Genomic DNA, 12,970 nt, shown 5'->3' with positions numbered 1-12,970 from the left:
AATGTGAACTCTGTGGTACTTGTATCCAGTATATTATATTATTACCTATATACTAGTATAATTTGTGATTATTTTGATCCTTGTTGTTATGTTATCATAACTACTTTTGTTAAAAATAGTTTTATTCCATTCAGATGACATGTGAATGGGGGGATTGCTCCAGTGATGGGCCTGGATTCCCCTTTCCCAACATAAGTTATTTTTCTGCCTGTGATCCCTCTGATTTTTGGGGGAGGTGGGGAATGACTTGGTGTCACCACCAAATCTGTGCAGTAGTGTGGAGTATTGTTCTTACAACTGGGCACAGAAGGAGGGTGAAACTTCTGTCGGCTGTTTGGCAGTGTCTGTTCAAACTGAGAGGAGTGTGAACTGTACCCAACACAAGATGTGGCAGCCTCCAAGCAGTTTCAAAATCATTTGTAATGGGTTTCTTTCAAGTTTGTTATTTGAAGAATTACTGCACACAGCAGCAAGTCTCCCAGAAGCCACCTGATGTGCAGATGTTTCTCAGCTGTGGTTGTCTTGACAGGGCTCTTACCACCAGGGTAGTTGGGGAATCTTTGCCATGTGCAAAACAAAACACTTCCCATGCCAGAATAGCAGGGGTAATGGAATTGCTTTGCTCCAGTTATTGATTAACCAGTGCTGTTACATCTGTCGAGCATAGCTTGATCTTAACTATTTATTTTAACTAGTGTCTTAGTGAAACACTTTAAATGGTTATTAAACTAATCATAGGTTGTTTCTGAATTAACCATTATCCAGATATTAATATCTTCAAATGCTCACCATGTTTATGTAGCTGACCCCTTAAAATTCTGAAATGTAGCATAATAATGTCACTCCTTTTGTACTTTCTTTAGTCATTTAGGTTGATTGCTGCACCAAACACAGGACAGGCTCTGTAAGTGCTTCCTGACAGCACAGGACAGTGCTTTGGGCACTGTGTTGCAGCTAATAATGAATACTGCTGATTAGTAGGAGGGGGTCTCTGCATATGATTCTGCTTTGAATTGTGTTTTCAGTTTGCAGCCTAATCTTAGAAATCCTTGGTTCCCATCTGCTTTGTCTGTGCGGGTTCAAAGGTATCTCCTGCCTTTGTGTATTTACTGTGTAAATCAAAAAAATCCAGCTTATTGACCAAGCCAGGGTCTATGATCAGTGGGTTCTTAGTTTGTGTTTGTCATGTGTGGAGCTCGATGATGTGCATGGCAGCCTTTCTGCAATTAAATGCTTTAACTTCACTGTAGAAACTGAAAAAAAAGGGGGAAAGCCTGAAAAAAGCACTTTTTCACTGAAAAAAAAGAGCAGGTATGTGAGAGACTTTGTTTAAAAATAAATAAAATGTCCTTTATAAATAGATGGAGAGACTAAATTTTTTTAAAATCCAGCACTTGCAGTCTTTGCTGGGTAAAGGCTGCAATTCCAGTTATTCCTGCAGCAGAAATGCCTTAACCTGTGGTTTGCCCGGCCACCAGCTGAAGAGCAGCCAAGGTCCTGCAGCTCCTTTCTTCTCCTAATGAGGAGCTCTTCAGAGCTACTTCAGTATTTCTTAAACATGAAGTAAATTACCTTTTAGGCTTGTCTACATTCAGAGTGACCAATGAGCTCTGGGAAGTGTTTCTGTATAAACTACAGCAAAGCCACATCCTTAATGCTTTCCCTCTGCTTGCCAATATAAACTACTCCTCATCAGGCATGGCTGGACTTCTTACTGTGTTGGAGAAACTCGAGATGTTTCTCTACCTCTTGGGGTCTGAAATTGCTCCCATTCCCCCACCATCCCTCCCTGCTGGAGATTGCAGTGTAATCTAACCCGGGTGGTGGCAAGACAGAAGTATGAGTTGTGAGGCAAAAATCTTTTTTTTCTTTGTTTTTCTTTAAATGACCTTATTTCCTTGTGTTTGCTGGAGACCAGACTTGCAGTAGTATAGAAAATAAATGCAAAATTTAGAGTTTCCAAATTCCTTGGGGGAAGGGAGTTTGACCAGTGTTCCTGTGAATAATTAGCTAAGACACAGGCAGAACTGTTCCTGCCTGGGACAGCTTCTTCCTGTTCTTCACGCTGTTTGTGCCTAATGGTGCTGTGGAGGTGCCAGGAGGTGCTTCCTCCTCCTCCTCCTCCTCCTCCTCCTCCTCCTCCTCCATCTCTCCCAGGGGCTGGGGCAGCTCTAAGTCAGCTCAGGGAGCTCTTCTCCGATGTGCCTGCAGCGCCTGGGGCAAGTGTGATGCAAGGGTTTTGTTATTTATTGAGGCCCCGAAGGGTGACCTTGTGGCTGGTTAAGGAAAACATGTTGGGTGTGAGCTCGACTGTCCCCTGAGCAGCAACCACCACTGGCAAAGAGCATCTTGTAACTTGGAGCTGGTTAATTAGGGGTCTGAACTGAGAAGTGAGTGCCTTCGGCATTAGGACATTTTTTTGAAAGCAGCCTCCAGGTGTTCACTTGTACCATTGCTTCAAAGTAACAGTCTGTGACCCTTGAGCTTAGGACTGGTCTGTACTGGGAGGTCTGTGGGTGCCTTTGACCATGAGCTGCAGATCTGTGATTGCTGTGTGAGGAATGCTGTGACATCTGGCCGGGGCACCCAGGACACAACCCTGGGCACAGTTTTGCCCCCAGGTGATGCTGCCAAAGGAATGGTGAATGCTGCTGCCCCCAGTGTGCCAGAGCTGCCCTCGTGGGCCTGCTGGCAGGCTCAGCAGGGGCTGAGCCACAGACCCAGGCAGCAAACCCTGCTGAGAGTTTGACATTTTCTGTCCTCCCTCCCTGTTACTGCCGTTCTGACTTTAAAAATAGAATGAGATTGTCTCATCTCAAGGCAAAGGCTTCTCAAGAGGGTTCATTATGTCACGTGTATTATCTGCTCTGCAGATCTTTTTAGGCAAGTATGAGTATTTTTTAAAGTTGTATACCAGCTTTTATAAACCAAGGTCTGCAGCGCTCCCACACGCAGCACGAAGGTGATGCTGAGTTGCCCATAGCTCATTTTAACATACAACTCCCTGTCCAGGAGGAGGGGGTGGCATGGGGTACCTGCTGGGGGCTGTCCCAGCAGCTCACTCTGTGGGAAGGGCCGTGTTACCACTCTGAGGAGGTCTGGCAGCTTGCACAGTCACAAGCATTTCACTCTAGAAATGTTACCAGAGACTTTTCAGGTAGTTAGATCTCGTTTCTTCTCTTACTGGAGTGGACTGAACTTGGGAGTTTCCTGAGTGATGTTTGTGACATACTTGTGGTGTGTCATCACGGTGCCACTTCACACCACTTTTTTTAGATATGTGAAAGAAAAAGGAAACTGTCTTGCAGTTCAGAGGTAAAAGTGCCTTAAGCAATGCTGCAACAAAGTGCCAAGCGATGTGGTGGGTTTAAATCTGAACTCTGGTTGATGTGCTGGCCCCATCCATGCTGAAGGTAATGCACTCTTATTCCTAACACTGCATATTAGGATGTTCTTTCATCTGCAAAGGGATTCTCCTTGCTTTGATGACCCTCCAGTGATGGCTGATGAGTGTATCATAGTCCAGTAGTGGGGAGCAGCCCAGGGAGTGATGGGACACAACTTTAAAGTAAAAGGAAGAACTTTTTATTTTTTTACTTTTTTCAGAGGATCAAATTAGCAGTCTGCTAAAGCCTTTTAATGCTAAAACTTCCAGAGCATAAACAATGACCTGTGAAAAGGAGTGCTTGGATCTGGACCCTGCATATGATGAAGTCTGGCATCTCCATTATGGCCAATTAAAGTGACAGCAGAGTGTAAACACTCCTGACTCCTGTGTTCCCTGGCTGGCTCCTGGCTGCACATAGCCTTTTTCCTCTGCCTTGGAAAAGGCACGATGTCACTTTGAACTTCCCAGCCAGAGCACAGAGCAGCATTTCAGAACCTCTGTGCCCTCTCCTCGGGTGGAGGAACAGCAGGAACAGCCCAGAAGCTGAAGCTTGGTCTTCCAGTCGAAACCTGTTGTCCTTGAATTGCTCAGTTGTAGAGAGATAGATGTTATCCTGCAGAGGGAGGGAGGCTGGCAGTGCACTGCAGCACGGGCTTGCCCTCTTCTCTGGGGACTCTTCAGTGCCTTTCCAAGATGCTGTCCAGCACTCAATCCAAGATCTGGATTTTAGGAATAACCTTGCCCCTAGAAGTTCCTTCCAATACCCACAACAATGTGTGAAGCTTTGCCTTAAACTGAGCTTCAAATATTGGATTTGAGTAACTAAACAATCACAGGAAGCTGTTGCGTTGACCAGACTAACTTTTGGCCCTAAATAAGTTCGTATTTGAACAGCTTAGTAGAATATTGGTGCTCTGCATGCTGGTCTTGAACTTGGAGAGATTTTATATTCCCAGTTATACTGGGAGACGGGGTGTTCTTCCGTGTTGTGCAGCAGGAGATGGAAGTGGTTTGTGTGACTTCCTCCCTCCCCCATCAGCCTGCCTGTGAGCAGCCTGCTCTCCCCTGTGCACAGGCACAGCAGCCTGGGTGAGAGAGAAAGATGTGGGCAAGAGCCAGATGTGGGCAGGAGGGATCCTGCCGTGGGTGAGAGCTCACTCACGTCATGGGCATGGAGGCACATGTGTGGTCTCAGTGCTCCTACATTTTCCTCTTCTGGCTCTTCCTCATCTCTCCTGTTCCCGTCAGATCAAAGGGTAGATCAGCACCTCCCCACCTCTGCCTGACAACTGAAAAGGAAAGGAAATACGCTGGGGAAAACCTGTGCTTTAAAAATGCAGCCCACTTGGTGTAAATATGCAAATGTTTGTAGAGGAGTGGCTGTTTCTAAAACACATTAGGGAGAAATGCTTCACACCCTTCTTTGTCAGTCGGTAATTAAGAGAATACTTGCCTTCCAATGCAGTGGCTGCTTAAATAAAGATGAGAGAGCCTGGATTTTCTCTTATGATAGAGTGCAACAGTAAGTAACTTTCATCTGAGACCAAGCCTGGCACACCTCCACATGGCACCTCTCGCAGTTGTGGTGAGGTGACTTGAGGTGACTTTTCCTGTGCTTTTGCTGGGAAGAAAGTGGCTGGGGAAGGTGCAGAGACTCAGGCTTCTATCTGTCCCACATCAGATTCAGCTTGTCAGAGGGGTCAGAGGCATGGTCCTGGTGAAGGAAGGGCCATGGCTGGTCTGCATGTGGCATTTCTTGTTTCTGGTTGTGTGTGATGGGTCCAGCTCTTACTAATCAGATTGCAGAGTGGTGGGATACTTGGATCGTCTTTTCTTCCCTGTCTCCTCTGGCATACTGTGAGGCTGTCTAAATGTCAGGGGTGTTGGTGATTTGGCTGTGATGGGAGTGAATTTTAACAAGGCTTGCTCTTCAGCATGAAAGTATTGATGTAGGCATGTCATGTAGCCTGTCTGTCAGCCAAGTTTCTAGCTTTCAGCTGCTTTAAATGCCTGTTTCGGAGATTGCTTCCAACCTGGGAAAGCCCAGTCAGGTCAGTGCAGGGCAAGGCAGAGCTGTATTCCCATACCCACCTAGTGCTGACACTGCTTTCCTGCCCCACAAGGATCAGAAGGAATCCATGGGAATCGCTGTCTTCTGGCTACTGCTTCTGTTTGGGGTGGCTGTTGGAAAGGCAGGCTGGGCTTACTCATCTGCCTTCAATGCAGCCACACAAAGCCTCTTTCGAGGAAGGGAATTCATTAGTTTCTGTGAAGTGCCCTTGGATCTGTGGGCAGCAGGTGCTTCTATAGAGCAAACTGTTGCTGAATATTCAACAGTTGCTATACAAGCGTCTGGCCGGCTGCCTGTGAAGCACTTGGAGTTATCTTGAGCATCCGATTGGATAAAGTGCATACCACTTAGGGCTTTAAAGATACCCGCAGCTATGTTGTATTGGTGGTGTTTTAACGTTCAGGGTTGGGTTTTCTTTTTATGAGAATCTTCCAAGATCATAAGCAGCAGCTTTATCTCTTTTGACTCAGCCAACAAAGAAGGGAGCTGCCTAGGAGAATGACAGCCCCAGTGATTCATATTCAAGTCGTCAGAACCTCATTCTCTTGGCTGGTTTCTGCTAATGACATGTGCACTGGAAACAAATGACTCAGGCTAGAAGTGTCTATTCATCTTTAAACTTCTTAAACTCTCCTTAATCTCAAGTTAGCTCTCTTGAGGCTACCTGAATAACACTTGTTCTTGCCAACCTCTAATTTGGTACATGAAATACTGTATATATCTAAACTATGAAGGAATAATTTGAGAGGCTAATGTGTACAATCAGCCCCCCCCCTTTTTTTTTTACTTTAATTTCCTTAGGTGTGGTTTATAAGCAGCTTGTGCTAGATGTCATCATTGGAAGTACAGTTCTGTGAGAAACCATGACCACTGAACAATTACAGCTTCAAATAACTTACAGCTTTACTCAGTAAGGTGTGGATGCCTGTATATTGTTTACCAGCAACACAGCCTGATTCTGTTGTCATGTAATAGCTTACTTAAACCTGTATTAGTTATTTTAAAGATGCTTTGTCTCTTTGTCTGTGTTCTCCTAGTGATTATTTAGGCCACAGAAGGAAAAGTTTTAATTCAGTGTGTGATTGTGACAGTTGTACTGGAGGCTGGTTTCACCCAGGGAGCTGAGGAGACACCACAGTGGTGTTACCTGAGTTCCGTGCTTTACAGGATCTGCACGAGGGCTCCCCATGTGCCAGGAATATTGTATTTTCAGGGGGCAGGGATTCCACACCCCTAAGCTTTTAAAGCTCAGTGGTACATCGTGTAGTTCTGCCCACAGGGAACAGGCTGGAGCCACAGTGGCTGTCGCTGATCTGGCTGCCGTGCATTGCCTGAAATTGTTAGCAATTGTTAGAATTCTCCAATTGGAGATGGACCTTGAGCACTTTAAAGTGGGAATTGACAGCGACTGGAGCTGAGCCCTCCTGCTCCTGGCAGAGTCATTCGAGGTGCTGCTGGCTTTGAAAGGTCTGGGGTCTTCAGTGTGTGATTTGCAGGGTGCTCAGGGAGCAGCTAAGATGTGCTTCCTAAGCATCCACTTTGTTTGCATCGGGCAGTGGGGTTGGGCCAAGTTTGCGAAGAGGGGCCTTGGCAACCTGGGATATGCATCTGCTCTCCCTCTGTGAGGCAGCAGCTGAGGGGGACCTCCTCCAAGGAGCTGGGCTGGGCCCTGTTCTCCATTTATCCAGTCCCCATCAGTCCCCGAGCTACCCCTGCTCGAGGGTGGGATCAGCAGAAGGGAGGACCCACTTCCAGGAGGGGTTCCAAGTCTGGCAGTGAGGCATTTCCGAAGCTGTAAAGCAGGTGTTGAGGCTTGTGAGGGACCATCACCTTCAAAAACTCATTTCTTTTATTCTTCCTTTTTTTTCCCCTCTTTTTTTCTTTTCTTTTTTTTTTTTTTCTTCTTTTTTTCCTTTAGAGGGCTTTAAGGTGCAGGAATAGAGGAATTACACTTTGGAAAAGAATCCCTGGCACTGCTCAGGCTGGGGATAGTGGAGTGTGTGCTGTGGTGTCGCTCAGCTCTCCCATACAAGTAAACGTGTGAAGGTTGCTAGAAAGGGACAGAGAGGAGAAGCCCTCTGAAGTTTAAAGAGATGACACTGCACATTTAATTGCTAATGGACTCTTCAGAGAGCACCTCAGTTGCTATTATTAGAACAAGCAAATGTGCAGTGTTACCTACAGGGAGCAAAAAGAGTCTTTCGTGATCTTCTTGACCTTTACTTTCTTGTGTTAATTTGCTTAATACCGGAGAGATTTTCCTGCTGTAAAAACTTGCTTAAGCAGAGACTTCTCCAAGATCTCTGAAAAACACATGCTTATTGGGAGCTTCAGGGATCCACTGTGTATTGCTTGCCCCTCTCTTTCCCTCCCAGATCAGACTTTTACCAGCTGGTGCAATTCCATAATAGCAATCAGGCTTTATTGCATTGAACTTGTTAAGAAAATAATGTCTGTGCCTGTGGGGCTCAGCGTGGGGGAGAAAACTTCGGGAAAATGTTAGATAAATAAACACTTCTGGGCACTTCTGAAACATTGTCATTGCTCTTTGCAATCTTTGCTTTTTCAACACCTACTAAAAAGGACTTTCTGTTTGTGCTATTTGTAGCTCCCAAGGTAATTTGCAAAGAACAGCAGTGGCGTTATCCCTGCTCGCTTTGGGAGGGTGCAGGTCAGGTGTGCTGAAGAACCTGGGGCTGAGGTGGGGCAGGTTCCAGGGCTGCTGTCTGACCTGCCAGACCTGGACCCGCTGGGGATGAGGGGCTGGGGCTCAGAGCTGTGAATTCCATTGCATGAGGCAGTGTGGCTTCAATAAGTACTGTGTGGTATAGACCAAGGATAATCCTTTGGGACACCTCTTGAAGCAATACCTCAGGAAAGTTTCAGGCATAATAAAGCTGACACAGAAAAGTGGGAAAGGGCTTTTTGAATAGTGCCAGGTGTTTCACTGACATTGCTTGTTAATCTGGAAGGCTTGTTGAAAGCTCAGCTAGAAGAGCATCCAGGTGTCTGCTCTGAGTGTGTACCTGGAGTTTCAAACACAGCAGGCAGTGCTGTCCTTTTCACTGCTGGGGTATATCTTAGTTAATGAGATTTGAGCAGGTGGGGTTGTTTGGAATTTCTTCAACCTCCATATGCTGAAGAGATTTCAGAGTTATATGAATTGGTATTTCAGGAAAAAGCTGGATGGTGAGACCTGCATTTCTAACAGGAGTTGCTGCAAATCTTGAAAAGCTGCAGCTTCTGCCTCTTTTCCTGTTGAAGTTGAAAAGGCAGTTGGTGTCATCAGCACAGAACATCACTGGTTCTGCAAAAGTGGGTTTGAGCCTCCTTGGCTCCAGCAGAAGAGTATCCAGAGGCTGAGGCGGTGGACTTGGAGCTGAGTGGTGCCTCTGGGTCGGTGTTGCAGCAAACGTGCTCACAGCAGGGCAGGGAGTGCTGGTGATAGTGCCAGTGCCTTGGGATTCCTGGGTGGGATGGCAGTTGTGCCTGAACATGAGGTATATCCCTGAACGAAATGCTCCATTCCTTGTGCCAGTGAACTCAGCTTTAAAAACTTCACTTGCTAGTAGTAGCTCAATGGTCAGGCTGCCTGTGGAGCTTCCAGATGAGTTTTGGAGTAGAGCTCTGAGTCAGGACTTGCTCTGCAGCTCTGAGTTGTTTGTGTCATGCTGGATGGGAATTGTCAAAGCTGCATTGTGTGGCTGCTTATCAAAGGATAGAGTAAAATCTTAGCCTTCATTTTTTCAATTAGGAAATTTTTTTTGTGCCTCAGGGACAAGCAAATAGAACCCAGCTTGTCTTGGCTATTCTTAGTGTTTGTGGGGCAGGAAGGGGAGGGAGAGGGCAAACAGCAAGAGCAAGGAGTTGCAGTAATGAGAATGATGTCTTATTTTAGTTGATCCTTAATCAAGACATGTGGCTCCAGGAAGAGATGATTTTGCCCTTTTTTTCCTGCTCTCATATATCTTTGTTTGTCACCAAGACTTACCCTGAACGATTTAATTAATTTAATGCCTGCCAACTCTTTTTTCATCTTACAAATTTTTGTCCATCCTCAAAGACAAGGTAAACCATTGGGCTTACCTGGTTTGCTTTTGTTTAATCTGTAATATTAATCAGAGAACTAATTTTTGGTGACTAATATATTACCATCTCTCAAAAGATGTCTCATTTTGTTATAAAACTTTGAGGATATTTATTACTTCAAGTACATTTTGTTAGTGAATTAGGGTAAAACTGACTGCATTTTATAGCTGGGTGTTGTGTCCTTCTCCCCTGTGAAGTCAGAGGCAGTACATGAGCCCCTCTGGAAGGTACAGGCTGCTTTATTGGCTTGAAGGAGCTGGCTTTGTAAAGCAGGTCAGCTTTTTGTTTCATGGCTGTTATTCAGTGTCACTCTTGCTTACCAGGGCATCCAGAGAGTGTCTTGTTGCTTCTCCTGTGTCTGCTGAGCTGCCTTCAGGGCTGATCTGAGCTGACTCCCGATTTTCCTTGTGCCAGGGCGGTGAAATCCAGGACTGTGCCTACTTGGACAGCGAAAGCACCTACAGCGAGTTGGAGCTGTTTCCTGATGAGGAGGCGATGACTCTGGCCCAGCAGGAGGTTCACCATGAGTCTGACATGGACAGTGCCATCGAGAGCGCCCAGAGCTCCGAGGCCTCGGACGTGTGTCGGAGCGAGGACAAGGACGGCATGCTCGGTGGCCTCTTCCTGCCTGGTGACAAGTGAGTGGTGCCAGGGAGGAAGGAGCCTTTATGTGGCTAATCCCTCCTGGGGGAGGCTGAGGATGGCTGATGGATTTAGAAACTTAACATCCATTTACAACATAAGGGGGATGGATGTCCAGGTCCTCTAAGTGGCTTAGACAGCCTCGGTCCTGGCTCCTTCTGGCACGTTCTGTGAGCACTCACAGAACGTGCACGTTGTGTGTTGAAGTGAAAGCATTGGGTCTCTCCAGAACACATCACTGCAATAGCATCTCCCAAAACCTAGGTTCTTCTCTGTTGCCATAAGCTTTATCTGCTGGAATTAAAACAATACTTCCTGCAAAGCAGTTCAGTATGGGGAATACTGCTGCAGTCTTTTGTACATCTAATTGTGTACCCGGTATTGTGGGCTCTGCTGATTTGCTTTGCAACTTCACGTACCAAGATAATTCTTTGTGTTTCTAATTTCCCATTACCTATATTGTGCAACAGTAAATTGTGTTTAACACGGGGTGTCCTGGCATGTGTGTGTGTAACCATAGTTTGCTCTTAACACCAGTGTCTCTGTAACCCTAACTTGATTCTTCCCAGGTGTGTACCTGGGAGTTCTGGTTAAAGGTGTTTGTGGGGGAAAAGAACCTAATTTGGCTTAATCCTGCTTTGATCTGAATTAATGCAGTTACCACCAGACAGAGCTCAGCTGGGCTTGCTTTGTAAGCTCTGCCTTGTCTTCCCTATTTTTGTCCTGTCATCTTGATTTGTGCCTCTTGAGCTTTGTTTGTTGCTAAGGCAGCCTTTCTTCTCTCTCCTGGGCCTCATTGGATGCTCCCTGTGCTGCCTCATTCCTGAATTTCTCAGCTAGCTGAGTTTTGGCCTTCTCCCATCTGCCCAAGCAACCTCAGAGACTTTATCAAGATAATTACAGTTTCCATGAGCTCTTTATCAAGCTTGTCTTCCTCCTTTGCTTGCCATTCCCAGTTCTCCAAAGCCCCATCCTTGTGGTGACTTTTCCCATGCTGTGTTTGAGATGTTTTTCCTCCCAGCTGTGCCAGTTAGGCTCTTGTGAAGGGGGTGGGCAAGGCATTGTGCCTCCTGTACCCTCCTTCTGGGGCAGGCAGGAGCTACCAGGAGCTACTGTGCTCTTCTAGACCTTGATTTGTCCTCTGAGACCTCCTCAGCCTTGGTAAATCTGTGGGGGGGAAAGCATGAGAAGCTTCAGGCTTTTCTGTTAAAAGAGGCAATAGAGCTATTTACTTTGGGCAATAGAGAGATTTACTTTGCTGCTTGCTGAAGAAGCAGGTGAGGTGTGTATCAGGTGTATCAGCCCTCTGAAATCTTGCTCTGAAGAACAGGAGATTACCTTTGAAAACAAACCAAAAAAACCCCAAACAAACGAAAAAGCACGAAACACTTGAAAGTTCCCTTCAGAAAGTGTTAGAATGAGGAAAATCAGTCACTTTTAGCAACTCCTTTGCAAATGACTGTGTGATTCCTAGGCCTCTAATCTTGGTGGAAGTGTTACAAGGAGCTTCTTCCCAAACTCACTTGGTGTACCTGCAGTTGAGATGCAAACAGCAGTAGGATTGTAGGATCTCCCAAAAACGTACCAATACACAGTATGTTCATGGCACAGCAGCACTTTATGAATAAATGTTAGTGTGATATGTTGAGCTTCTCACTAATCCCTCAGCCAAGGAGCCTTGTTAGATAAGTTTCATCTATTTCTTGTATGAGTATTCCTATCTTTATCTTTCAATAGTGTGCCTGGCTTGACTTGCCCTAATTTCTGTTAATGTGAATTAGATAAATGAGTTGCAGGTTATAAATGGATCTCATCAAAACAGGAGAAACAAAAGAGCATACATCTGAAATGTTGGCAGGCTTCCTCTTCTACTAATTGCTTTTGGAGGGAAGGGATATGCAAATGATGCTTGCACCATCCACCAAAGGAACACTGGTGCATGTCTTGTTTACAGCTCACAAGTGGGGTATTACAGGAAGAGGACTCTCCCTGTAGAGAGGTTGAGAGGCTCAAGGTAGACTCAGAAGAAGCTGAGGAGGAAATATTGTTGAGCTGCTGGAGAACAATGTCACCTGGGAGCTACTGTCCCATGGCTCAGCTGGTGGAGCTGGAGATACAAGAACTGTGCACTGAAGCAGAGGGAGAGAAAAACATGACCTGATCTGCATAAAGTGCCAGCAAATTCCATTGGTGCTCGGTCTGTACTGCAGAGGCCTTGGGTTCTGCTGTAGAGGGAACATCTGGGCAATGCCAGGGCCTCACAGTTGAAGCATCTATTTCAGGTTTTCCAGGTGGGTTTTCTGTAGGGAGAAGTTTGTTTGTAAGAACTTTTTTGTAAATTTACTGGCTTGTCTGTTTGACTGCCTCACCAAGGTGGGAGCTGAGTAAACCTGTGTAAAACACCTGCCCTCTGCAGGTGCACTGCACAGGGCAGTCAGGAGTCTGGGCAGGTGAACCCTGTGCACCCTCTGCAGCCATCTTGCTCTGTTTTATTAGATTTGATGTGCTCAAAACTGCTCTGCCAGCTGCTTTCCTGTGGTGCCTGACTCTGCTGATCTGTTTACCTATGTACCCTCTTTCTCTGAAGTCACAGGGTCCTGCCACTCCCTACCTATTTAACATCATTTTAGGTACTTTTCTGGTAGTTAGACAGCCTTTTCTTGTGGTCCATATATCCTCTGCAAGACAGAATTTGTCCTGATGGAAGAAGGGGCAGGAATCCAGCCTCCATTAGTCACATCAGTAGCTTTAGTGACTCTCTGGTAAGTGGTGAGCAGAGG

The 12,970-nt window shown here is 46.0% G+C and overlaps 1 protein-coding gene across 4 annotated transcripts in view; it reads left to right on the top strand.

Moving 5' to 3' along the window:
• RAB11FIP4 (RAB11 family interacting protein 4) overlaps positions 1-12,970 on the top strand; it is a 111,222-nt gene that overhangs the window by 80,727 nt on the left and 17,525 nt on the right. For all 4 annotated transcript variants that reach the window (XM_009094363.4, XM_018918955.3, XM_030230718.2 and 1 more), the window contains one exon: positions 9,963-10,186. In XM_009094363.4, coding sequence (XP_009092611.1) covers positions 9,963-10,186 — 224 coding nt within the window. The remainder of the gene's footprint in view (positions 1-9,962; positions 10,187-12,970) is intronic.

This window comes from Serinus canaria, chromosome 18 (genome assembly GCF_022539315.1).
Source record: "Serinus canaria isolate serCan28SL12 chromosome 18, serCan2020, whole genome shotgun sequence".
NCBI classification, from domain to species: Eukaryota; Metazoa; Chordata; class Aves; order Passeriformes; family Fringillidae; genus Serinus; species Serinus canaria.
The sequence above is the reverse complement of the archived record's forward strand: the minus strand, read 5'-3'. Positions and strand labels throughout refer to the sequence as shown.